This window comes from Drosophila rhopaloa, unplaced genomic scaffold, assembly GCF_018152115.1.
Source record: "Drosophila rhopaloa isolate 14029-0021.01 unplaced genomic scaffold, ASM1815211v1 contig_167, whole genome shotgun sequence".
Lineage (NCBI taxonomy): Eukaryota > Metazoa > Arthropoda > Insecta > Diptera > Drosophilidae > Drosophila > Drosophila rhopaloa.
The window spans coordinates 1,197,557-1,221,876 of NW_025335047.1; the positions used below are offsets into that span (position 1 = coordinate 1,197,557).

At 41.2% G+C, this 24,320-nt stretch overlaps 6 protein-coding genes across 12 annotated transcripts; 4 read left to right on the forward strand and 2 right to left on the reverse strand.

The window, feature by feature from the left end:
• The first annotated feature begins 1,160 nt into the window (after window positions 1-1,160).
• Window positions 1,161-7,326, forward strand: LOC108046573 (discs overgrown protein kinase). Of its 3 annotated transcripts, none has more exons than XM_017126361.2 (4): window positions 1,161-1,289; window positions 1,897-1,967; window positions 3,937-4,028; window positions 4,422-7,326. In XM_017126361.2, the coding sequence occupies exon 4, from the start codon at window positions 4,500-4,502 to the stop codon at window positions 5,814-5,816; it is 1,317 nt and encodes a 438-aa protein (XP_016981850.1). In that variant the 5' UTR covers window positions 1,161-1,289; window positions 1,897-1,967; window positions 3,937-4,028; window positions 4,422-4,499; the 3' UTR covers window positions 5,817-7,326. The 3 variants fall into 3 exon arrangements, with proteins under 3 accessions (XP_016981850.1, XP_016981849.1, XP_016981851.1); XM_017126360.2 differs by having other exon boundaries at window positions 1,161-1,282; XM_017126362.2 differs by having other exon boundaries at window positions 1,161-1,282; window positions 4,425-7,326.
• Window positions 7,327-8,374: 1,048 nt separating this feature from the next.
• Window positions 8,375-9,729, forward strand: LOC108046577 (MICOS complex subunit MIC19). Its single transcript, XM_017126366.2, has 3 exons — window positions 8,375-8,484; window positions 8,573-8,738; window positions 9,037-9,729. Exons 2-3 carry the CDS (start codon window positions 8,612-8,614, stop codon window positions 9,579-9,581), a joined length of 672 nt encoding a protein of 223 aa, XP_016981855.1. The 5' UTR covers window positions 8,375-8,484; window positions 8,573-8,611; the 3' UTR covers window positions 9,582-9,729.
• Window positions 9,730-9,789: 60 nt separating this feature from the next.
• LOC108046572 (zinc finger protein 236) lies at window positions 9,790-12,327 on the reverse strand. Its single transcript, XM_017126359.2, has 5 exons — window positions 12,313-12,327; window positions 11,881-12,110; window positions 10,987-11,824; window positions 10,884-10,931; window positions 9,790-10,823 (listed from the first exon to the last, which is right to left on the reverse strand). The coding sequence occupies exons 2-5, from the start codon at window positions 12,064-12,066 to the stop codon at window positions 10,069-10,071; spliced, it is 1,827 nt and encodes a 608-aa protein (XP_016981848.2). The 5' UTR covers window positions 12,067-12,110; window positions 12,313-12,327; the 3' UTR covers window positions 9,790-10,068.
• Window positions 12,328-12,406: 79 nt separating this feature from the next.
• On the forward strand, window positions 12,407-13,970 carry LOC108046574 (WD repeat domain phosphoinositide-interacting protein 3). Its single transcript, XM_017126363.1, has 4 exons — window positions 12,407-12,634; window positions 12,727-12,813; window positions 12,883-13,644; window positions 13,710-13,970. The coding sequence occupies exons 1-4, from the start codon at window positions 12,568-12,570 to the stop codon at window positions 13,814-13,816; spliced, it is 1,023 nt and encodes a 340-aa protein (XP_016981852.1). The 5' UTR covers window positions 12,407-12,567; the 3' UTR covers window positions 13,817-13,970.
• Window positions 13,971-14,362: 392 nt separating this feature from the next.
• On the reverse strand, window positions 14,363-24,109 carry LOC108046571 (facilitated trehalose transporter Tret1). 4 transcript variants are annotated; one of them, XM_044458708.1, is made up of 8 exons: window positions 22,079-22,189; window positions 20,351-20,569; window positions 20,116-20,252; window positions 19,429-19,545; window positions 19,289-19,374; window positions 18,543-18,659; window positions 14,839-16,206; window positions 14,363-14,740 (listed from the first exon to the last, which is right to left on the reverse strand). In XM_044458708.1, exons 2-8 carry the CDS (start codon window positions 20,398-20,400, stop codon window positions 14,471-14,473), a joined length of 2,145 nt encoding a protein of 714 aa, XP_044314643.1. In that variant the 5' UTR covers window positions 20,401-20,569; window positions 22,079-22,189; the 3' UTR covers window positions 14,363-14,470. The 4 variants fall into 4 exon arrangements, with proteins under 4 accessions (XP_044314643.1, XP_044314641.1, XP_044314642.1 ...); XM_044458706.1 differs by having other exon boundaries at window positions 20,351-20,583; XM_044458707.1 differs by lacking the exons at window positions 20,351-20,569; window positions 22,079-22,189 and adding an exon at window positions 24,003-24,109.
• Window positions 17,018-18,478, forward strand: LOC108046575 (antigen 5 like allergen Cul n 1). 2 transcript variants are annotated; one of them, XM_017126364.1, is made up of 3 exons: window positions 17,018-17,128; window positions 17,191-17,259; window positions 17,321-18,478. In XM_017126364.1, the coding sequence occupies exons 1-3, from the start codon at window positions 17,018-17,020 to the stop codon at window positions 17,960-17,962; spliced, it is 822 nt and encodes a 273-aa protein (XP_016981853.1). In that variant the 3' UTR covers window positions 17,963-18,478. The 2 variants fall into 2 exon arrangements, with proteins under 2 accessions (XP_016981853.1, XP_016981854.1); XM_017126365.1 differs by having other exon boundaries at window positions 17,038-17,259.
• Window positions 24,110-24,320: the final 211 nt, after the last annotated feature.

Sequence of the window (24,320 nt, forward strand, 5' to 3'; positions counted from 1 at the left end):
TTTTATGTCACCGTTTCTTGGGTTTCACAGTTGGGAAATGCAGAAAAAGGGGAGGAATTGAGGAAATGCGGAGGAGTAGACTAATGGAATTCACACGTGTTTTTCTTTATTCGTATTGCAGCAATAAAAGTATTCGTTTCAGGTATTTCGTAGCTGTCACACAAACATTGGCATGCTGCCAATTTATTAACCAATATTTATTTACATGTGGAGTAGATCGCAAAAGCTTTAAAACATTGCAATTCGATTAGAAAACTTGATAAGCTTGAAAAAAGTAATACAAAATAAACCTAAATATTATTTGACATCAACCTAATATCCTAGTGACTAGAAAGGTGACCCCTTTCGAGACAAGTGTAAAAAAATGAATAGAATAAACCCGAGCATATAGATATAAAAAGCATATATACATATGTATATACATATATAGATTTGTAAAAATGTAATATTAGTTTACACTTCATGTACACGATACCCAGGAAATTTTTCACTTGTCCCTTAAATAAAGTCACACATTTGTATTTTATTTATTCGCAAGAAATTGTATTTACAAATTTTATTTTTCTTGTCTCTCGTTCAGGTAAAAACAAGCGTCAACTTGTTTTTGATTTATTTAGTTTTATAGCTTATTTTAAAATGTTTTAAAAGTAGTTTTAAATATTAAACGGCTGCAAAATAGCTAGGTCAGCAGAATTTCTCCATAAATTTTGGAGCCACTGATTTTGGCGTTTAGCGAGTGCTCCCTCCTTGTAGTGGAGTTAGCCTCCTCATTGTAACTTCAAACATCGAAAGTAATCGATATTTTTGAATATACGGGCCAACAGGGAATTTTAATTACTATTAAAAATTTTACAATTATTCCAAAGTATTTGTATGTTAGGGTCTGTTTTCAATACATTTAAGTTTTAGCGAGAATAAAGAAATACGTAATACGTACGCTTGTAAGGGGTTTTGATATTTTTTAAAATATAGCTGTTGCTTCTTGTTATCAAATAAATAAGTAATTTCCATGTTTTTTTTAGATCTCATTTTATTTTTCCAGTTAAATATAAACTGTTTCTAAAATACCGCCGATAATTTATTTGATTATCGATGATTGCTGGTAATCATGGACGTTGCCACATTTCTGGAAACATCGATAGGTTGCAAACCAAATCGACTTTGGTCCAGCTCTAGGTCGCACTTATATCAAGATGGCGTATTGTAAAGATTTGTAAAATCGTCGAAATCTATGTGAAATAGCCTGGCAAATTGAAACAAAAGCGCAGAGTTCATGCAAAACGTAAGTGGTCAGTAGAATATCGGATCGAGAAACCATTTACGAAAGGAAAATCGGCGGTGAACACGCGCAAGAAAATTCGAATTTCCCAGTAGCATACGACTTTTAGTGTCTCACTTGTGCGTGTGTGTGTGCGAGTGCCTTTGTGTTGGTGTGAAAATGCTGAAGCAGGAGGGATAGCAACGTGCTCGCGGCATAAACAGTGAGAGTGCGAGCGAGACGACTAGTTGTCGCACATCTATTGCCAGGGCAAACGACTCGCATAAGTTTGGTTTTTTTATAAGATTCCAAGTTCCGTTTCGTTTCGTTTATTTTTCTTGACTCAACGCCGTTCTCCTCGCCATAACGAAATTACACAAAAAGAAACCAACAAAAACTATTTGAGAAAGAATGAATAATTATAAACAAAAATAATAACTAAAATACGGCAGTAATGCTTTATTATTTGAATATTATTGCATAAAATGCGCTTGCGTGTGGCCCCAAAAGTGCGACTGTGTGGTGCGTGTGTTTGTGTGATAGGAGCAAGTACAACAAAAACAAGTCTGGGGCTAAAACAAAGAAAATGAAAATTGCCAAAGAATCAATCCAATTAAAAAATTCGATTTCGATTTCAGTCGAATTAGAAAAGAAAGCAGCGACGCGAGCAGAGGAAGTGGCAACTCAGAAGAATAAGAAATAAGTCAAGGTAAGTCTCAAATTTGTCCCACTGTATTTTTATTTCTCCTCTTTTCACCCGCTTTTATCGGCTGTTTCTTATCAGTCCCGTTATTCGCAGTGCATTTGGAAGTCCAGTTAGTTTTCGGAGGCCATTGACGTTCGAAAATTAATTAAAAACAAAAGTGTCATTTTGTTTGGATTATTTAAGTTTTTCCTTTTGTTTTTTTGCTAATTTTTTGATTGCCAACAAAAAAAATGTATTTACTTAGCTGCGCTGTTTTGTTAAGCCTTTTATTTTTGTGGCGCCTGCTGGAACAACTGTTTTTTGTCTCTTCTTTGTTCTCTTGCGTGTTTTTTTTTGCGGAAGCTTTTCGGCATCCGCCAACGCAACGTGCAGCTGTTTTGCAAATGTAATCAGTTCAATTTATTTATTTTTCTACAACTGGTGAATACCCTAGAAAATATAAATTGGAAAGCCATAAATAAATCGAAAGAATACATTTTTCGTTTACTAGCAAGTACGTTAAAAAAATAAGCTGGATAAAACTGCAAATAAATATTTACATATTCGATTATCATAAACCAGTTTTCCCCGCCTTTATTCAGCTTAAAAAATATAATTATAAAAACTAATAACTATATTAAAAATGCAGAATTTTATGTCAAATTATTGAATTGCTCTCCATAACAAATTTTTCTTTTCATGTTAAGCATTGGGGGCAACAATAAAATAAAGGTATATTTCGACCAAATAAATCAAAGTCAAAACGGGAATAACAACAAAAGCAGGCAAAGTTTTGAGGTTAGAACAATCCAAGAGGGAGGAAGAGAAAGGGGAAGAAGACAGAGAGAGAGTGAGCGAGAGAGCGATCTAAATGCGTGAGCGGTAAAAGAAAGCGCAAAGAAAGGTAGTGACGAAGTGAGCAAGAGAATATAGAGAACTCCGTCTAAAACAACAATTAAATATAATTTCTGTAATTTTTGCCCGGCAAGAGAAAACTTTCTGCTTGTTGCTTCTTTTCTTTTATCTTCAGTATTTGTTTGTGCTTTTCACCACCGAAAGTGTCATTTCACAGTCACCAGCGTTAAATTTTGTTTTTCTCTTCCTTTTGTCGGCAATTGTTTACTCTACGCACACATAAACACACGTTTCTTTTATCTATTTGTTATAATCTCTTCGTCATCGTCTTTCTCTGATTGCTGATTCACTGGCACAATGTTTTTATCGTCATGTAAAAACGCATTCGAAAACACTGAAATCGAAATTTTTAATTTTATTATAGATTTTTTCAAAGTTGTAAGAAACAGCGGACGCTCTGTGTATTTACAACATTTAAAAGTTCCATCAAAAATATTTTTGGGTACATTTAGTATTGCTTGTATTTATTTAATTGTACAATGTATTACTAAAATTAAAAAAAAGAATTTTAAACATGAGTTTCGTTAATAATATGGAAGTTTAGATCTGTTAATTAAATTATGTTTTTTTTGTTTATTAATTTAGCATCTTTTGTTTAACCCATTCGTAATTAATAAACCCAGACGAGCGACGTCCACATACTCATAAATAAATGAGATAAGCTTTTATTTTGTGCGAGGTTCGGGTTTCTATCTTATTTTGTGCACTCTGCGTTCCTTTTTTGCATTCCGAATTTCTTTTGAATTGTCTTTGCTTTTTCTTGGCACTTTTTGGTTTTTGTCAACGTAAGCTAAGCTTAGTTGTTTTTTTTCTATATCTATTCTTAGATTTTCCATTTTCGATATTGATTGTTGTCGTGTGTTTTTTTTAGTTCCCATAAATCCTTTTCACCAGCAAACAAATGTGAACAAAGCACGAAATTGCGTTTACGCCAATGTTTCGGTAAAGAATTTATTTTGATCACTGAGGCCACAAAAAAAGCGAAAAAAGAGAGCACCTTGCTCATATACCACTATTTTCTTAAAACGGAGTTGTACGAAGAGACATCCAAAAATAACTTACATTTCTCTTATTTCAGAAGCCCAACAACAAACACAGCCTGAAGTGACTGCCTTGAGTAAAATCGAAAAAAGAAGAAGAGAAGGAGCTTAGACGAAAGGACAGCGCCAGGTAAGAAAACTAGAAAAAATGTGGAAAGCCCATTGCACTGTCAAAATAAGAGAATGACTTGCAATAGAAATCAGAAAAATCCTAACCTTTCAGTGAAAAAACATTCTAGACTATTTAAACTTCTTTAATAAATCTATTATGAAATAATAGTGCATGTAGAAAATTTAAAAATCTTACATTTACACAAAGTCTTAAAATTCGTAATTTGAGCTGGTTTTTCACATGAATAGTAGTTAGATTTAACTTACAGGTAATTTTTTTCCCCCTTTTTAATAACATCATTTATTATGTCCCCACAATTTCTATAATTTACATTTTGTGTACTAACATCAAAACATATAACTTGCAAAATTGTGATAAAAAGATTAAAGCAAACATTTTCCATCCGCGCAGCAGGCTCACACGTCGGAACTTGCAGATCCGAGGTAACCCCACATCCACTCACAGAAACCCACGAAACACAAATCCAAAATGGAGCTGCGCGTGGGTAACAAATACCGCCTGGGCCGCAAGATCGGATCTGGATCCTTTGGCGATATCTACCTGGGCACTACGATCAATACAGGAGAGGAGGTGGCCATCAAGTTAGAGTGCATCCGCACCAAGCACCCCCAGCTGCACATCGAGTCCAAGTTCTACAAGACGATGCAGGGTGGTATTGGGATACCGCGGATCATTTGGTGCGGCAGCGAAGGTGACTACAATGTAATGGTGATGGAGTTACTAGGTCCCTCGCTGGAGGACTTGTTCAACTTCTGTTCGCGCCGCTTCTCGCTGAAGACGGTGTTGCTGCTGGCGGACCAGATGATCTCCCGCATCGACTACATCCATTCGCGCGACTTCATACATCGCGACATCAAACCGGATAACTTCCTGATGGGTCTGGGCAAGAAGGGCAACCTGGTGTATATCATTGACTTTGGCCTGGCCAAGAAGTTCAGAGACGCGCGCTCGCTGAAGCACATTCCGTATCGGGAAAACAAGAACCTCACGGGCACCGCCCGCTACGCCTCAATCAACACACATTTAGGCATTGAGCAATCCCGTCGCGATGACCTGGAATCATTGGGTTATGTTCTCATGTACTTTAACCTGGGAGCTTTGCCCTGGCAAGGATTGAAGGCAGCCAACAAAAGGCAAAAGTACGAACGCATCTCTGAGAAGAAGCTATCCACCTCGATTGTGGTGCTGTGCAAGGGCTTCCCCAGCGAATTTGTCAACTATCTGAACTTTTGTCGCCAGATGCATTTCGACCAGCGCCCCGACTACTGCCACCTTCGCAAGCTGTTCCGCAATTTGTTCCACCGTCTTGGCTTTACTTATGATTACGTTTTTGACTGGAATCTGCTAAAGTTTGGTGGCCCAAGGAATCCGCAGGCCATACAGCAAGCGCAGGATGGAGCGGACGGCCAAGCGGGCCACGATGCGGTAGCTGCCGCTGCGGCGGTGGCAGCGGCGGCCGCCGCATCGTCCCATCAACAACAGCAACACAAGGTAAATGCGGCACTGGGCGGAGGAGGAGGAGGCAGTGCAGCGCAACAGCAGCTCCAAGGCGGTCAAACCCTGGCGATGCTGGGAGGAAATGGAGGAGGAAACGGCAGCCAGCTAATTGGTGGCAATGGACTCAACATGGACGACTCGATGGCCGCCACCAACTCGTCGAGACCGCCTTATGATACGCCCGAGCGACGTCCTTCGATACGGATGCGCCAGGGCGGTGGAGGCAGCGGCGGTGGAGTGGGTGTGGGCGGCATGCAGAGCGGCGGTGGCGTGGGGAACGCCAAATAATATTTTATCGTTTAGATGCGACGCTGGACACGACACAGTAGACAAACAGAACTCAGCAAAAACTATACATGTAGAATATATAGTTATATATACCTAATATATATAATACTTGCTTTATATATGCGGTAAACATGTTGAATGTATCCAAAATGGCAGGATGACCAGGTCCCTGCCAAAAACGGAGGATGAGAGCAGTGAGAAAAGAGGAGCAGAGCAAAGCGCGGCGCTTCCCTTCTTTTTGTACATTTTCGTTTGTTTTTTTTGACATTATTGGTTTCTGCTCCCAGATGTTAGAACGGTGGGCGCGCTTATTATTAATTAACTAGCCTATGATTAATTTAATTTATACCTTAGAACATAAACGATTGCAACTTGGCTGCAAGAAACTGCAACACCGCACTGTTCAATTGATTTGAGAACCCTGAAGAACAGCCAATAGATCGGTGGTTAAATGAGGATCAAAAATGGGATTGGGAAAAGAGCCAGGATACGCAGGCATTTATTCTGTTTTGCATTTGACTTTTGCTCTCCGGCCGGCTCAATTTTTCGTTGTTTATTTTAATCCCATCCCCAAATCAAGCAGAACATTAAAACCGATCATGAGAAACACATAATAACTCGATTGTAAGTGTAATATTTGTGTAAAAGAAACAAAGGACACCCCGTTCAGTGAGTGTCCCTTACTCTAGATGTTAGGCACTAGCGATAGTGAAACCAATCCATACAAAAGCATATGCTATATAGCAAACACCCACATGTAACCTAAGTTGAAGCCGATTTCGGGGCGCAATTAAACGATGATAACGATTATGATGATCAAGTGCAGTAGAGGGGACGTTCTTTAGCTTTAAGCATCGCTCTGACTTTTAAGGCCCCTCCTATGTTATATTATATCTTACTGTAACGCCTACGATCCCCGTATATTTGTACTATATATATATATATATACTTTTGTGGTCTGCGCTTTTGCTACATGTGTTCATATATATTTTCCGTTTTTTAAACACAAGCTGCGCGAATTTCTCAAGCGGGAGGGAAATGCCCGCGATGGTCGGTGGGGCAGTCCTTTTGTTTACGCAACAAAATCATGTAACTAAGATAGAGAGCGTATAAATAGCGTTAAAAATATACAAATTAATAAACGTTTCGATTTAAACAAAAATAAGAAAATGCCCCTTCAGCAGTCGTCGACGGGCCCTAAAATTACATAAATCTAGCTAATAAATTATAGCTATAATATGAAATTTGTCTATAAGTAATACCAAACCATAAAAATAAAAACAAAAATGAAAAAAAAAAACTTAAATTCTAAATGCGCCAAGAGAAAATGGGTAAAATTATAAATATACAAACTATATCTTATGAGAACACGTAAAACATGTAAAACCCCACAGCGATCGGCTGGCAGTCTTTAACTAACAAATCAAACAAAGAACACCAATTCGGATCACTGAACGCAGAAGCCACTAAAAACTTAAATAAAAATGCATTACGTGATATTTCTTAAAAATTGTTTTTATGTTTTCTAAGCTTATTTTTCCTTCGTTTCGGTAATTTCTCCTTTTTTTTGTGGGACGCAAACACTATCCAAAGCGCACGCCTTGCAATCGACCAACTTTGTAAACACGACCATAGTGCTCAGCCAGAAATCGAAAACCTTAGTTGATATAGCCTCCTCCCAAAAAGATAATAACCTAATGAGTGTACATACGAAATATCCGAATTAACCCTACAAGTAAAAAATAAAATATATGTGTGATTTTCCTCCTAGCATACAAGAGTACTAAACCATTAGCATTTTATTGATAGAAACGAAATCGAAAAGCCCCATAACTGATTCATAATAATTATGAGCCACTAGCAATGGAGAACTAAACGATCTTGTGTGAAAAGTCCATTCAGCATAAGCAAAAATAGAGAAACTAACAAATTGACAAACATAGTAATTTCGAAAGTTTTGTATAATTAACTGTATATGTATATTGAAAATAGAATTTTTGAACTAAATAACTAATTAAACTTGAGTCGATTGCGGAATATCGATTATATCATGGCGATATTAAAGAAAACATAAATAAAACCACCAACAGTGATATGGAATACAAAATAACCACGAAATCGAAACGGTTCATGAACATTTGAAAAGTTCGTTAGATCGGAATTCGACGGATGTAACGATAAGTGCACGCCACATTTATGTAATTAGCAAGTATTTCGAATTAAAAACAACATGAATATGTATGTGTGAACATAATAAAAGCAGCCACTAAATAAGCCACACCACTCACAATAACAATTACGAACGAGGCATTAAAAAGCTTAAACAATAATAACACAACTCAATGGAATTTGTTTTTGTGCGATTTTTTGTCGTTTACAATCAGTTTGGGAAAATCGGAAGGGCCAGAAGCTGAATTTGAAGATATTGGGGGCTTTAGTTTACCTACAATGTTTTAAGATAATTCGTTTCATAATTAAAGTTTTGAGTTCGATTTCAAAAGAATAGTAATACTTTTTATAAGTCTGGCAGCGCTGTTGAATCATCTGGCAATTGTATTTTTAAACTCTGGCCATCTTACCAATCAGCTGACTTCGTTGTTTTTTGGTATTATCGTGCATTCCGATTAACGTCACTCCGAGCAAGTGGCCCATAGTTTTCACTGAAAAGGTTAATAAAAACACCGAAATAAACCAAACCGAGTGTGAAGCGTCCTTTCAATGACTTAAGTCCTATTAACGAACCACCAACATTGCAGGTGTTGCTCCAGGATCAAGAGGAAAAGGACCTTCAGAAGATGGGAGCCAGACAGTCTCAATCCCGCGAACCGCGATCCGTTTCAATGGAAAACCCAACTCCTGCCGGCGTCATCGACATATCCGATGATGTGGTCAAGCGGCTGAAGGCTGGAATCAGCCAGCAGGGTAAAGTATATGGAATTATTACATTCAAGTACCCGGAAACCGACTTTGGGCTCATTCCGGTGTTATGCAACAATTGTCAAAACGGGCGATTGTTTATGCCAAATACAGTAGAACTTAGTTAGATCGAACTATTCCAAGACGATTTTCCTATAACTCTTAAATGTCCATATCTTGTGCGCACTAAAACTGCCCTTTAAAAGGGTGGATGAAGAAGTACTCTGTTTTTTGATATCTTATGTTTTTTTTTTAGTTTTCTCGAATTATATTGCATTCCAATATTGATATATTCCCCTTTCAGCTCGTGAGCACGCCGCCGCTGCGGAGGACTCGAAACCAGCGCCAAAGGCTTCGGCAAAGGCTGCTGCCAAGCCAGCCCTTCCCTCCCCAGCTCCTGCGCCTGCTGCTCCCAAGGTGGCCTATCCTGCTGCGGTGCCCATTTACGTCCAAGGCGGCGGGCACACCATCAGTGCTGCGGATGTCCAGCGCCAGATGAACCAGGAGCTGGTCAAGAACGACGAGCTGTGGAAGGAACGCATGGCGAAGCTGGAGGAGAACCTTAAGAAGACCAACACCATTCTGGAGAAGGAGTACGCCAATGCGGTGGACAACGTGCACAAGCGATTCGTAAGCACCGCGTCGTCGCATAAAGTACCACCCTGCCAGGATCTAAAGTCCCAGCTGCTCGCCTGCTACCGCTCGCATCCCGGCGAGACCCTTAAATGCATGGAGGAGGTGGCGCAGTTCCGGAAGTGCATCGATCTGCATCGCGTCCAGAAACTGGACGCGGAGCCAGAGGCTCCAAAAGTGGCTGCGAAGACCTCTGTTCCTGCCAAGGCGGGCTAGAAGGAAGCCTCTCATATTATTGTCCTGAGTTGTTGATCTTTGCTTTGAAGCCTCGTGTGGGTTTTGTATAAACGATGGAAATGCACTTCGTAAACTTAAGCGCGAAAGTGTTATTGCGAGCGATAGTAAACTAATTTAAATGAATCAATCCCTGGATGTTTAATTTACGGCATGTCGAACATATTTAGTATCAGGTGATAACTACTCCTTTTTACGCAGCTAACTTCTTTCACTTTTATTGAACATAAATTACAATGGTGAGTATTTGGATAACCATATTCCTCGTAAACTAAGAAACTGAAATTAACTTAAATTTTAATAGTTTGATTCAAGAAGCCAAAAACAAAAGACTAATTCAAATCGTCAAAAAAATGAGGATAATACTCATAAACAAGCCTTTGGAATTCAGTTTGAGCTGCTCAGCAAAACGAGTAGAAAATTTTAAAGAGGCAAAACACTATAAACTCTATGAACATAATCGAAGCGTTTACGTCTTGTGCTGTTTGAGATGACGATTAAGCTTAATTTTTAAGTCGAAGGTCCTGCCACAGATATTACAAGCGATGTAGGATTTTTTCGGCACCTGCTCGTTAGTGGAGCTCTTGGAGCATCCATTGGGGCTCACTTCCGTTCTGCTCTTCTGCTGGTCGGTTCTATCTTCGTCGACGGTGCTTTTTTCTGGGACTAGCTGGTCGGTTTCCATTGGAGTGGGTGGGGGTTGACACTTTGGACTGGACACCCTCCTTGGTGATGTGTCTTCTGGGGATCGCAGCCTTTTTCTAGTGGATTTGTGGGTGGCCAGCACATGATCCTGCAGCTGCTGGGCCTCCTCAAAAATGTCGCTGCAGAAAGCGCACTGAATGACACAAGGGGATGGCAAGGATGAAACAGGCAAATCTACTGGTGCAGTTGCGTCCATCTTATAAAGTGTATCTGTTGGATTGGAAGAGTCCTTAGCAGAAGACAAAGCCTTTGGCAGAGCAGGTTCCTTTGCTGCAGTAGAGTCCTTAAAAGTAGTAATGTCCTCTTGAAAAGTAGAGTCCTTTGGAAAATTAGAGTCCTCAGGAACATTGGAGGCAGTTGGAGCACAAGGCACACTAACTGAAGAGGGCTCTGGAGCGTCAGTCGTTACTGGGTCGAAAGAGGACGAGGCCAGTGGAGAAGGAAAAGCCTCCGGTAAAAAATTATCCAAAGGTAGTTGTTCCAACAATTTAAGTTTCTGAGCCAGCTGTATCTCGCCCTCTAGGGATAAGGTAAAAGGGTTACTAAATGGGTTTAGACTTTTCCTGATCCTTTACATACCCCGTAAATGCTTTTTTAAATGGCCTTGAAGGATACTATTTTTTATAGCTGCAAAAATAATTTTAATTGCATGGTTTTATTAATCGATTATTAAAATACTTACTCTTGTCACAATAAGTGCACTTGGTACGCGAATGCACTGCCTGCTTGTGCTCCTTGAGAGTTTCCTTCGAGCTGCAAATGAACCCGCAAACAGGACACTTTATGTGCCGCTGCAACTTATGATACTTAATGTGGAACTTGATGCGGGACTCCTGGGCGTTGGTGAACTGTTTGCTGCAGATATGGCACTCCCAGTCCTTAAGAAGATGGGTGCGGCGCATGTGGTCCAAGTGCGCATCCTGGTTGGGCGATTCATAAAGGCAAAGCTTGCAAGAGATGACCGGGGAAAGAATGGGGGGCGGCGGCGGGGCCACGCCTTCGGCTTCGTCGTCGTATGTGAACCGGATTATCGGTTCGTCTTCCTCCTCTTCGGTATCGCCATCGTCGGCCGTTCCGGATGCATCCTCGCTTGACGGTGCAAACATGTTAGCGGTCAACGAATCGTTGTCGATCATGTCAAAGCTGCTCTCAACCGGCTGCGACACAAGTTCCTTGGGATCTGGTGGCTGGAAGTGGTCACCGCTCTGCACTGGCACGCGGGCCATGTGCTCCTCCTTGATGGGCACGTGCGGTATGTCGAAGGCGGCGCATACGCGACGGCTGCCATCCTCGTCGCTGATTTCCTCCTCGTCCGTGTCCAGATATATGAATCCGCAGAACTTCTCCTCCTGCGGCTCGATTTCCCGCTTAATCACGATGCCATTGTGCTCGCGCTGGTACTCCAGCTCGCTAAACTGTTCCTGCGTTTCCACGCAGCTGTGCTTGAACTTGAGCAGCCGGCGGAATTCGGCGATGCAGGCAATGCACATGTACTGCGGTCGTCCGTCCTCCCGTACCACCTTTGTTTATGCATCAGAAATATATTAGGTATTCCTGGAAATTATTTATTACTCACCTGAATGTTCCAGGCACTCAGCTGCTCGAGAATCTCTGCCATGGTTCCAACGGCGTCATTCAAGCCAAATATTGGTTTAACAATCGCTTGATCCATGTCCAAGCCCATGGTGAAATAAATCCCGCATGTCCTGCATGGCTCAATGAAGTCCTCGTCAAAGCCATTTAGATCCGCGCTGAACTCCATTGCGCGCTCTACATATGTTATATTTTCCGCAAAATTCCAAGAAGCTGAATTCAATTAATTTTTTTGTTATTTTATGTGATTTGAGGTAAGGAGAACCATTTTAGCAGTGTTGCAAAAGCAAGGCGGGGTAGCAGGGATGGGCAGTAAAACCATATATTTGTATTATATTTTTATTTAATACTAATAATACACTTAAGGAGCTCCTGGTAGAGGAATATTTTTTGTTTTTGTATATTTCACACTTACCTAAAACCTAAATATCCGTTCTATTCTATTCTAAAACATCCAGCTTTGGCGGGACTTGCGAGAATAGATATCGTCCATCGGCAGGTATCGATTAACCGGTAACTTTGCGACGGCCGCCAGCACTGCGCCATTGTTTTTATACGAAAAAAACATAAAATCATCCGCCGTCCGACTGATTGTTTTCCTTCCTGCCCAGTTACTGAATCGGAAATCGCCAGAGCCCGGGTCTCCGTCTCCAGCTTCCCGGAGAGTGCAATGAACCTCACAGAGCAGAATCCGTACGGAAACGGGCTGTTGTACGCAGCCTTTAATCAAGATCAGGGTACGTACGTGCGGATGTGTGTTGTTTACCTATACGATAAACTAAATCCATATATTGCATGTATATACTATAACTGGCCTATTGCGTTGCAGGATGTTTTGCCTGTGCGACGGACACCGGATTCCGGGTCTACAACTGTGATCCGCTGAAGGAGAAGGAGCGCCAGTACTTTCCAGAGGGTATGTTTGAAAGAGAGAGTGCGGGAAACTCCCACAGTCTAAATCCGAATCGCATTGTCTCGCATTCAGGTGGTCTCAGTCATGTGGAGATGCTTTTCCGCTGCAATTACCTGGCCCTGGTGGGCGGCGGCATCCGACCGCTGTACCCGCCCAACAAGGTGATCGTGTGGGACGACCTGAAGAAGTCACCGGCCATATCGCTGGACTTCAATCAGCCCGTGCGGGCGGTGCGACTGCGCAGGGATCGGATCGTGGTAGTGCTGGAGGGGGTGATAAAGGTGTTCACCTTCACCCAGCAGCCGCAGCAGTTGCACGTCTTCGAAACTAGCTCCAATCCCAACGGGCTGTGCGTGCTGTGTCCGCACAGCAACAAGAGCCTCCTCGCATTTCCCGGCCGACGCACTGGCCACGTTCAGATCGTGGATCTGGCCAACACGGAGCGCGCACCGCTGGAGGTGATTGCCCACGAGGCGGGAATCAGCTGCATTGCCCTGAACCTGCAGGGCACGCGACTGGCCACCGCCGGCGAGAAGGGCACGCTCATCCGCATCTTCGACACTGAGAGCGGCAAGAAGGTGTCTGAGTTGAGGCGGGGAAGCAACCATGCCAACATCTTTTGCATCAACTTCAACCACCAGTCCACAATGGTAGTGGTCGCGTCCGACCACGGCACAATCCACGTGTTCAACCTGGAGGACAACAAGCCCCGTGAATCCTCGCTGCCCATAATACCCAAGTATTTCTCGAGCCAGTGGAGCTTTGTCAAGTTTTCGATACCCCAGGGACCACGTTGCGTTTGTGCCTTTGGAGCCGATCCCAATTCGGTTGTGGGTGAGTTGAAGCTGGAGCTGGTCTTCCCTGGGAACACTGTAATCGCAATTAATTCTCTTATGCAGCCATTTGTGCGGATGGCCATTATTATAAATTCCTATTCAACAACAAGGGCGAGTGCAGTCGCGACATCTGCACACAATTCCTCGAGCTGCAAGACGATGAGACCTAGAACCCAAGTCCGATTCTTGCTTACGCCTTTGCTGCATCTATACAATTATATATCTCCATGGAAATGTGTTATACAATACTACTTATAAGCATGCTTTAAAATACGTTAAAAGTCGAGTTCACATAAAAAGTAGTTAAACATTAAGACCAGCTTACGGCTCTTTTCTATTATTATTTAAAACTTTCATCGCTTTAAAGGAACAGATTGATTTGTTTGACTTCGATAAGAGATTTACATGAAGTAAAAGCCTTTCTAACCAACATTGTATTATATTTAACACACCTTTCGCTACCTCATTCCATTCTGGACACTTATAGATTACTTCACTACTTTTACAGAAGTGTTCTACCCAACTTTTGTACATCCAAAACCTTCGTTACAATCGCAACGTTACTCATTTCCATTTTCGACAGTTTTGTTGCAAAGTTTTAGAATTGTTTTTCTAAATATGAACCAAGTTCGTTTACCGAATAGCTTGGGTGGTAGTGAATCGTTGCCAGAGAAACTGCTTTGAGCCGGGAATAAAATATTTGAACGCCAGACATATACACAAATCTAAATAGTTAAGTTTATTTCTCAGAAATATCACTGGAATGTTAAGCACTTGGAAAGGAAGTTTATGTGATGACACGGGCGACCTTGTCCACTCACAGCTCACAAATGTGTGGTGTTGCTCTCCTCGAAGGCCGGATTGGACATCCCGACTCCTGCTGACCGGCCGTTTTGGGGGCGGGGCGCGAAGTCGCTTTGCTGCAAGTGGATGATCTTTGCTTGTTGCTGCGAGGTGATGGGCACTTGGAAGCTACCCTGCACATTGATGGTATTGCCGGGATACTGGGCCTCATCCTTGATGGGCAACTTCTTGCTGGGCTGCCTGCGAAACAAATTCATGTCGGATTTCTTGGAGAAGTGGGCTTCGATTTCCTAAAGGATAAAATAAGGTTTTTGTTTAGTGGTAACACTCATTAAAATATCATTAAATTATTTGAGAGATGTTTTTACAGACGTCCCAATATACTTACACCCAGAGTGCGACCCTCCGTCTCCGGAAGCGTGAAGTACAGGACAACGGTTCCAACGAAGGCCACACTGGCATAGAAGGCGAAGGTTCCGGGCAGAGTCAAGGCACTCAGCATCACCAGGAAGAGCTTGTTGGCCAGGAAGCCAAATATATAGCCCACACCACCGGCAAAACCCGAGGCCGTATTTCGTATCTCCGCGGGAAAGACTTCGCCAATAAGAATCCAAGGCAACATGCGGATGCCCAGGTGAGAGAAGAAGGCGGAGAGCAGCAGGAGGATGAGTGGCACCCAGACCAGGTAGTTGTGTTCCTGCTTCGGCACCACCAGCAGAATGTCCTCCACGATAGGTGGTTTCGAAGGTGGAGCCATGGATGATGAAGAGGCCACTGCTTCCGTACTGCTTCCTAGTTGCGGCCACATGGTGGTGTCCATAAACGCATCTGTGGTCGTCATGTCATTCACCTCCCTTTTACTGCGATTGTAAGCTTCCGGTTCGAACATCGTAGTTGTCTCCATTTCCGGCAGCAGAGTGGTCAAGAGTTCTGCTTCCTGCCTTATTGCCTGTTGTTCTGTCTCAAAGATCCTGGAGATGTTCTCCTGCGAGAGGATGCCCTCCTTGGGCACTATCGAGGAGGCATTGACCACCACATTGTTGACCGTAAATCCCGGAACTTCACTCAGGAAGTGAGCATAGGTGGCCGTGCCAAAGAAGCACAGTCCGGTGCCCACGGTTGAGACCAAAACCAAAGGTCTCTTTCCGGTAAAATGAATCAGCACTACGCCCAAGATGGTGGCCAGCATCTCAGCCACTCCAAGAAGAATCGTCGCATGGTACTTGTTCATTGGAGCCTTGAGGGTGTGAAAAATCTGCACCGCGTACGTTTGCAGCGGGGTCTTTCCGGAAAAGTGACCGGTGAAAAAGCTAAAGGAAACCAGGAGGAATGGGACCAGGAAGCTCCGTTTCCTCCACATCCTCAGACGTTGACCAATTGTCCGACGTTGACCCGGAAGAGGCGCCCCATCCGCAGCCAGTTCGATGGCCTTCTGGGTGATCAGTTCATCGTAGAGCTGATTGAACTCCGCCTCGATCATGTGCTCCGGAACCCAGCCACGTAGCCATTGCAGGGACTTCACCGCCTCCCGGAAGCGCTGTTCGCGGATCAACCAAACCGGACTCTCGGGCACAAAGGACAGCATTATGATGGTGATCACCGGAAAGGCCGAACTCACCGCCGCCACACTCCGCCAGTCCATCAGAGATCCCAGGATGAACTGGATAAAAACGCCGGTTATGACACAGGTGGTTCCCAGAGCAGAAAGAATGCCACGGTACTTGGGCTCCGTGATTTCGGCCACATAGGTGAGCACCTGCAAGGGAAACGAGCAGAAAGGTGAGTCGAGTGACTTTAAACCTCTAAGACAACATTTGCCAATAGCTTTGGATGAGGCCTTCATATTTATCTCATTGCTATCATTGGTTCAAAAAGCTTTACCCTCTTTTAAACCCCTCAAAACTCAGAATAGGTTTTTGATTTTAAAATCTTATCTCCTAACAACCAACATCGTCTTATTGTAAGCAACATTTCTAAAACTTTAAGATGTGTGGATTTGAAAGCAAATTGTTTTAAAAACTTCAAAATAAATAATATTATTTTTGAAGCTTCTTTGTTTAACACAACATGATTTGTTAGAGCTAGAGGGTTAATACTAAAACAGCTTGTGGCAATCTCAAGTGGCATGTGGCAGCCAAGCTCTCAAGGAGTTGGCCAAGGTCAGCCAAACTCCAAATTGCGACGAGGTAAACCATTGTTGCAATGGAAACATGTGGGCCACTCGATGCAGTCGTGAGGGTAATCAACAATTGACATATACAAACTGAACTTTAATTTGCAATCGCATATGTAATAGCCATATGATGACCTTCTGTGTGACTCGATAAGTTTTGGGGAAGATTGAGTAAATTTTCATCTTTATTTTTGATTAAATAATTAAAATGAATGTGAAAAAAATAAATAAGGTATTCAAATCTATTCATCAATCAAAAAGTTCGCTTAATCTTCCAACGAAAATCGGAATAACCCCAACGATGTAATGGCACTTAAGCATAGAAATTGCAATTATTCATAACAAAAATGTTTCAATATGAATAAAATCAGTAACAGTAAAAACCTCGAACAAGATGCAACTGTTGTGGTTTTTACTTCTTGTAATTGGATTCGAATGCAATACTGTTTACCGCACTCGATGGCCAAAATATGTGCAAAAAAGGCACTTTAACCCTCCAATCCAGGTGATCACCTAGCGACTCTTTTATATAATTAAATGTGCTCTACAGAATCCCCGATTTTTAAGCCACTCGACTACTGCAATGGAAACCTTTGTCCGAACGGTACAAAACATATCACTTGCGGCATCCGTTTTGTTAGTAGCTCCATGGAGAATCTCAGCTACCGAATTGCAATACAAATATTGGGTGTTTCAGTGGGGTCCCAAGTGCGGTAACGACCACAAGGGCATTGTGCTGACCCACCTCCGAGACGATATCTTGAAGTCCTTGAACGACTTTCGGAGAAAAGTGATTCGGGGACTCCCCGGACTGCCCAAGGCACTGAAGTTGCCGTCCATTTCTTGGGACGAGGAGCTGTCCGTGATTGCGATGCGGGTATCCAACCAGTGCTTCGATCGCTCCAACCCGTCCTGTGTGAACACTTTTCGCTACGAGAAAGTGGGCGAGTCCTCAGATTTTGTGACATTGGCCAAAAAGTCTAAGGACTTCAATGCGCTCAACTTCTTTAGTATGTGGTTCCAATATTACAAGCGTTTGACTCCAGCCCACGTGTATAGCTTTCCCGATGTAGCCCCCGATGACAAGCTCAGGTTGTTCTCCAATCTGATCTACCAGAAGAACAGGAAGATGGGCTGCGGAATGCTCAAATCTAAGGGAAAGTTGTTCTTCACCTGCCTCTTTAACAGAAGGATCAAGGCGAATGCGACACTCTACCAGACTGAAAAAGATGTTATAGCCCGCTTAAAGAAACAAAAGGAACGCGCACTTGTTCAATCGAATCTTGTTACGAAAGAAACAAGTGAGACATCCGCAAACATGAATGTATCACTCGTTTAGGTTTTTTTAATTTTCAACCCCCTAACTAATCCCTGTCTTAACCCTTCAGAAAATTCTGATTTGATATAATTAAATGATTAACAAACAATGTTAGGATTCTTTCCCTTTGAACCTCTTTAGCCTGTGACCTCCATTTGCTTACCTAATCTAATAGTGAGTTACTTTCATAACTTTGTTTATATACGAATACATTTTTTTATTTATCACTCAACAAAATACGTTTTTTTATGCCACTACCTGCTACTCGATAAAATCTCAAAACTAATAGCAAACAACTCGAGGCCTTTTCAATTTAATTAGCTATTTGTTTAATCGTTTTCTCTATGGAAAGACTTATTAATGAAGTTCTTCCTGGATTTGGTTCGCAGCTAAGTGATTCACTTTGCGGATTTAACGGCTAGCTAAAAAACGTATAAAGATTGGGAAAAAAAGATAACCCTTTCGGGAGAAATATGCAAATGAATAGATAAACAAAGGCGAAGGGAGAGTGTATGTATATAAGCCCTCGGTTCACACGTGATGGGGCAAAAACTTGTGTATATTTCGGAGCAATTAATCAGTGTGGTCGGGTTTCACTTACCGGCGCCTCCATCAATCCGCCTCCGAGACCAGCCAAGCATAAAGCCGCATACAGGTGCTCCGTGCGCGTCGAGAAGTGGAACATCAGCCAGGCGGCCAGAATCGGCAGGTTGACAAACTGCGGGTACAAAGGGGAGTGGGTGGGTGGGTGAGCTCGGATGGATAAACATAATTGCATAAGCCCCACAAAGTCACGCAGCTCGATTCCAGCTCAGTGTGTCAGTGTTCCGAGCGATCGGCAATCGGTAATCGGAGGAGCGGCTGATGAGCCGCAGATGATTGCGGCTAAGTGGGATGGGAGCAATTTGTGCCTCTTCAGGTGCATGCCAAAAAAATTACACCAAAAGCTGAGGTTGCGATTGCTCAATTTGGTTTCCACTCGGGGACGGAAAAAATCGAATCTTTAAGCCTGCTTTGGAAGTAATTCAAGCTTTGGGAAACAATGATTCTTAAAACTTGATCTTACAAAAAAAAAAGGGTAAGGTCAAGATACTTTTAGCTTTTAAGATTATTATTGTCTTGGTAATTTTATCAGGATTAAGATAACATCGAATAAAAAATATCCTCCTGTTATCATAAGCCTTAAAAGCTTTTAAGATTATTATAGTCTTGGTAATTTTATCGGGATTAAGATAACTTCGAATACAAAATATCCTCCGGTTATCATAAGCCTTAATAGAAAATAACCCCCAGCTAAAATAACCCCCAGCTAAAATAACCCCCAGTTTTTATTTATCCTACACCCACCTGCATGGCTCGTCGTTTGCCCAGTGGTTGAGTAAGAAGTCCGGAGAATAGGCATCCCAGAGGCACACAAATCAGGTTAATGGAACCTTAAGGAAAGGGGAGTTAAAAAAGCAGAATCATTGGAATCTTTGGCCACTTACTGAACCAAGAGATCTCGTCCTTGTTGAGGACTATGTCGCCGCTGGTCTCGCTGCGGCCTTCACCACCTTGAATGGCGGGTATCACGATTGTGGGGAAGCCCAAGGTCATGCCATATCCTAAGAGATATAATATAAGATATCATATCAATAAAGCAATCAAAACAAAAGTATTAAGTCTATTTGTTTCAGTTTTAGGGGAATGAAATCGATACGCGAAAAAAGGCAGAATTAAATTAGCGATATTAAATGACCAGCAACATTTTAATGATAAATTTATCAATAAATCTGAATGCAAATAAATCAGAATTATTAAAAGCAGGTTTTGTATTTTTAAGTTCACAAATTCACCTTAGAAGTTATTATTAGTTATTATCATTCTCTTTAGTTCGGAGTTAGGTATTCTTCATTGCTATTATGTAATTTTTTAAACAAGGCGTTTCCAATTTGAGTAAGTGATGAATTTTAGACTCAACAGCGCTTTTTTTAGCAAGTTGCTGAATGTTCAAGGCGATAGACATTTTAATTACCATCTAATTACAAACGGTTGCGTTAAATCACTGACTTTAATGATGATTAATGTGCACAGCTAAAAATGTGCCTTTTTACGAGGATATACAATAAAATAAACTAGAGTTAGGAATTTCATTCCCCCGGGGTTTGTGTAGCTGGAAAATGCGTGTTATTTACCGAATAGCAATATGTTCTTAATACTAACAGCTAAAAACTGTGGAAGGGCGCGTCGGAAGTTGCTGACTTCCACATCGGCGGTCGCAATTCGTCCGCCGTTGGCATTTTGCATAAACAATGGCCGATCGTTCAGCGAGCTGCAATGGAAAAGTGTGTTTTTGCATTTGATTAGTTTCAGCCAGCGATTCACGATGGGTTATTGTCTAAGCGAGAACTATAAAGTGTGCGATTTTACCCGTTTTTCTCAGCTGTGGCGGCAGCTGCGGCAGCCTTGCCATTGGACATCGCGACGTATACTTGATGCGCGCCGTATACTTAATGCACTGTTTTGTTTGCCCAAGTGACTGTTTGTCTTTGCCTTGTGGGCTTATGTTTATTCCGATCGAACTGTGGCTCTTTTCACTTAGTTAGGCATCGTTATTGATCATTATAATTATTTAGTGCTTATCGAGTGCTAAGTGGCAAAACCTTTCAAAATCACAAACAAACAACGTTTATAATTGGACATTTATTGGTCTTCTTGTTTTCGCTGCTTTCTTTCGGCTTGTTTGTTATGCGATTTTTGACACAATTGAATGTTACGTGTTTATATGCACACGAATCGAAAATAATTTCTTTTTATACCCTAACACAAGGGATGTCCACATTTTATGGCCAGTTAAAAATAACAATGTTTTAAGTTAAATTCTTAGTGTTTTACATTTCTTTTTTTTATATCTTGGCACTCTTAAAACAGTTTGCTAGTCACCATGATTTCACAGCTTATTTAAATTTTATTTCACTTGTGTTAAGGTCTTTTGTTTCCCTCACGTGACAAGGGTAGGTTTTTTTGAAGAGATATATTGTGCAAAATATTAAGACAAATAGACATTTAAGTGCAATTTATGCATATGAGCATAGTAATTTGGAAGCAGACGAAAGAAAAAGAGAAGCCTTGAGCATGAAAACCAGTTCATTGAAGATCCATAGGGTTAGAGATGTGGTTGAATGGTACGATTTCTATGAGATGCGAATAAATCGCATTTTTGTCACGGGATCCAGCGAAACCGGTTAAAACTAAATGTTCAAGATGAACCGAAAGACGTCCACAGCGACCCACCGTTTAATGCGGCGCACCCCAACTGTCTGATGCCAAAAAATGTTAAAAACGCTTACAAGTATTTTCTCTTCCTTTCTCCATATTCTTGTTTATTTATGGGTTATGCATTGAGAAAAATTAATTAACAATTAATTATATAAGACATTTTATTCATTGTTTGGCATAAAGATATACTTTAAATGTAAAAATTGTTCTTAATTTTTTTAAAAGTATTTTCAATTCTCTATGCTTAAATAAAATAATTAATATTCCTAAGCGAAGTCATTTAAATAAATCGCTTTGCTTCAAGATTTCGAGCGTGTATTTCATTGTAAACCTATTAAATGTATAATTTGTGTGCTATTAGTCCAAACTTTACTTTAAATTTGAAATATTAACCTGTCTTAAAGAATGAAATCTTTTTTTTCCTGTGCTACTTTATTTCCTAGGCCATAAAAAGTGTACATATATAATTTAAGCGATTCTTTCGTCTTGTCTCTTGTTTGTAATTGTTTTTTTTAAGACAGAAGCAAATATCATGCCCGCCGAAGTGTTGCACAATGAACCTCTCAGAAAACCGCTCATTAAAGCCAATATGTCAATGGGTTAATGGCCAAGAAAAGGCAGCCGCAACCGCAAACTTCTGGCCAAAAAAGATTTTTCACTAATGTGGGTTAAGATTGCGTGCAACGGAAATAACTCGCTGCCAAAGTTGAAGCACTGCACTTAATCGATGACACACATAATGTTTGGATTTGGGCCATATATCAAGGGATTCCCAAAGGTTTTGCGGGCTGTTGAACTTTCGAACGTTTTTTGCCGAATTTCGAACTGGTTTCAAAGCTGCCAGGCGGGACAACTTTGTTCCCTGCAACGAACTTGTACCGTGCAAAGTTGAGTAAAGCTAAGGTGTAAAGTATTTAAGATATTTTTCGTATTTCTGTTCCACGACCGATTTGCCAAGCTGGGAGACCTAACGCTTAACACCAGAACGTGTTGCGCGGCCAAAACAAACTGAAACCGAAACTGAAATTTCTGTCCCGTTACAGCGAAGCTTTCCGCCAAGCTCAGCTTACAAATCGGAGCTCAGAAATTGAACGACACAAAAGCTCCCCTGGCATTTGTGCCAATTGGAATGTAGGAAATTCGGTAACCAATTTGGCGGCTAGAAAAAACAACAAACCCCCTAAAAATATATTCATTGAGCTGGAGAACAATTGAGCCGCTGACAAACCCGTTTTTCTGTTGTACTAAATCTTTCCACTAAATCAGCTCGGGATCGATCTGGCATTCATATAATATATAAATCGTTTAGCTCTTGCTGGATCGCCAGAACAACTTGGGTTCACCCTCGGAATTCTGGTTCAGACCGAGGCGAGAATCCACAAAGCCGTATTCTATAGTATGTGCTTAGTTGTGTTTGCATCGCGCAAGTAGGAAGAGGTAAGTTTTTGCAATAGTTAAATGACAGTTGCATAAACCCGACTCACATGAATAGAGCACCAAGTGTGTCCCAGCCTCTTTGATCTTGCCCCCTATAAAAGCAGTAAAGCTGCTTAAGTTCACTTAAGCGCGAATAAATAACTTTTTGCAACGGCTGGCAATGTGATGTTGTAAATCAGGAAAACTCTACAATAGAATAGCCGAACATATTAAGTGATTTACTGTCATATAGTAATTCGTTACGCTTCTCTTCAAAATTCAATTGTCATTTGAATGATTTAATAGATATAAATAGCAACAAAATCATCACCTACCGATTTAGTAATCTCTCTTTTCTGAGTGCTCCAGATAATTGCCCTTAAAGTTATTTTGACGCGTTCTTGCATTACTCACATATTTGTAGTATTAAGCAATTTGGAAGAATTAAACGGTGCTAATATAAGTTAATGGGCGTGTACGTAGCGACAGTTATGGTGCTCCGACTAAAAGATACCCTCTTAGGCATTTTAAAGGTAGCAAAGGTACTCTATTGTATTCGTTTTAAAAGCAGGAACTGCTTGTACGTGAGAAATAAATAAAACGAATAAAATTCTTGAATGCCAAAGCATTTCTTAAGAAATCCAAATGGCTTACAAGGAACGTTATATAACCACAATATACCCTCAAAGTTGAGTTCCTATTACTAAGTGCTAAAAGGTGTTTTCCTGTGGCATTTGCTTATTTGTTCATGGGCGTGAAAATATAATTACTAAGGTAATTGTGAAAACAAGCTCATTTTTCGCACAGTGGCAATGAACCCCAAACGTAATCGGAATTATAAGCTTAATTGAAAGAACCTGGGGTCGAACAAGTCCAGGTTTTGATAAGCGTCTGCATCGATTAGTACCACCGTAATCCCCCTGAAACCCCCATTTATTCGTCCCCCTGTGACGTTGGTGTCGGGACAAATTGCACTTTAATTTGTGCTGCGTTTCGCATTTCAATAGGAAAAGTGTTTGAAACGAGTTTTGCGCTTCCATTTCCACTCAATTTCCGAGCTTTCGCATCTTTTCGAAGGTCGTGGGATGCTGAAAACAGGGAAAAAGCCTGGGCAACAATTTATTTTAAACGATTTTTGTGCGCTGTTACACGTGATCATTGTTGTCGGCAGTGATTTATGTTTTTTGTTACGCACACACAGCCACTTGACTACTATTTTGTTTTAATTATTGTTCGTCAGATTCAGCGCACAATTAACGGAAATGTGAAATTTAAATAACTTAAGGCATCAGCCGATTGTGTAATCAAAATCGCTCATTGGGTCAATAATGTGTTTTTGATTCCCGGGCACTTTTTAATGATCTTGTTTACTCTTCACTCTTCTTACATTGCGGGTACTTGCCGACTTATATTTCGGCGCAAACGGGCTTCTGCCATTTTGGAAATTCTTTCTTTTTAGCTCGCTTTATCCAATATATCCATGCGTGGGGCTTGAGTTGCAAAGGCTTACTAAAATTTTCACCCAATGATTTTCTAATAAACAGCCAAAAAAAAGATGTGCTTGTCTAAGAAATTAGCAAATAAATGCTAATTTATTGGATTCACATGAACGCCCATGCAAACGAGTGGTGTTGAGAGGCGAACTGTTTTAATGAGCTGGCAGTGCTTGGTACAGATTTAAAGATATATTTTATGTATTTTAAAT

Bases quoted from the DNA above. Each gene is read 5' to 3' on its own strand.
- LOC108046573 (XM_017126361.2), top strand. From the start codon at position 4,500: ATGGAGCTGCGCGTGGGTAACAAATACCGCCTGGGCCGCAAGATCGGA.
- LOC108046577 (XM_017126366.2), top strand. From the start codon at position 8,612: ATGGGAGCCAGACAGTCTCAATCCCGCGAACCGCGATCCGTTTCAATG. The intron at 8,739-9,036 runs GTAAAGTATATG...TTCCCCTTTCAG, and splicing joins GGCTGGAATCAGCCAGCAGG to CTCGTGAGCACGCCGCCGCT.
- LOC108046572 (XM_017126359.2), bottom strand. From the start codon at position 12,066: ATGGAGTTCAGCGCGGATCTAAATGGCTTTGACGAGGACTTCATTGAG. The intron at 11,825-11,880 runs GTGAGTAATAAA...GCATAAACAAAG, and splicing joins TGAGTGCCTGGAACATTCAG to GTGGTACGGGAGGACGGACG. The intron at 10,824-10,883 runs GTATGTAAAGGA...CCTTATCCCTAG, and splicing joins TTTAAAAAAGCATTTACGGG to AGGGCGAGATACAGCTGGCT.
- LOC108046574 (XM_017126363.1), top strand. From the start codon at position 12,568: ATGAACCTCACAGAGCAGAATCCGTACGGAAACGGGCTGTTGTACGCA. The intron at 12,635-12,726 runs GTACGTACGTGC...ATTGCGTTGCAG, and splicing joins AGCCTTTAATCAAGATCAGG to GATGTTTTGCCTGTGCGACG. The intron at 13,645-13,709 runs GTGAGTTGAAGC...TCTCTTATGCAG, and splicing joins CGATCCCAATTCGGTTGTGG to CCATTTGTGCGGATGGCCAT.
- LOC108046575 (XM_017126364.1), top strand. From the start codon at position 17,018: ATGCAACTGTTGTGGTTTTTACTTCTTGTAATTGGATTCGAATGCAAT. The intron at 17,129-17,190 runs GTGATCACCTAG...CCGATTTTTAAG, and splicing joins ACTTTAACCCTCCAATCCAG to CCACTCGACTACTGCAATGG. The intron at 17,260-17,320 runs GTTAGTAGCTCC...TGGGTGTTTCAG, and splicing joins TCACTTGCGGCATCCGTTTT to TGGGGTCCCAAGTGCGGTAA.
- LOC108046571 (XM_044458707.1), bottom strand. From the start codon at position 24,052: ATGGCAGAAGCCCGTTTGCGCCGAAATATAAGTCGGCAAGTACCCGCA. The intron at 19,375-19,428 runs GTAAGTGGCCAA...CCTTTCCTTAAG, and splicing joins GGACGAGATCTCTTGGTTCA to GTTCCATTAACCTGATTTGT. The intron at 16,207-18,542 runs GTAAGTGAAACC...TTTCCCTTGCAG, and splicing joins GCGGATTGATGGAGGCGCCG to GTGCTCACCTATGTGGCCGA.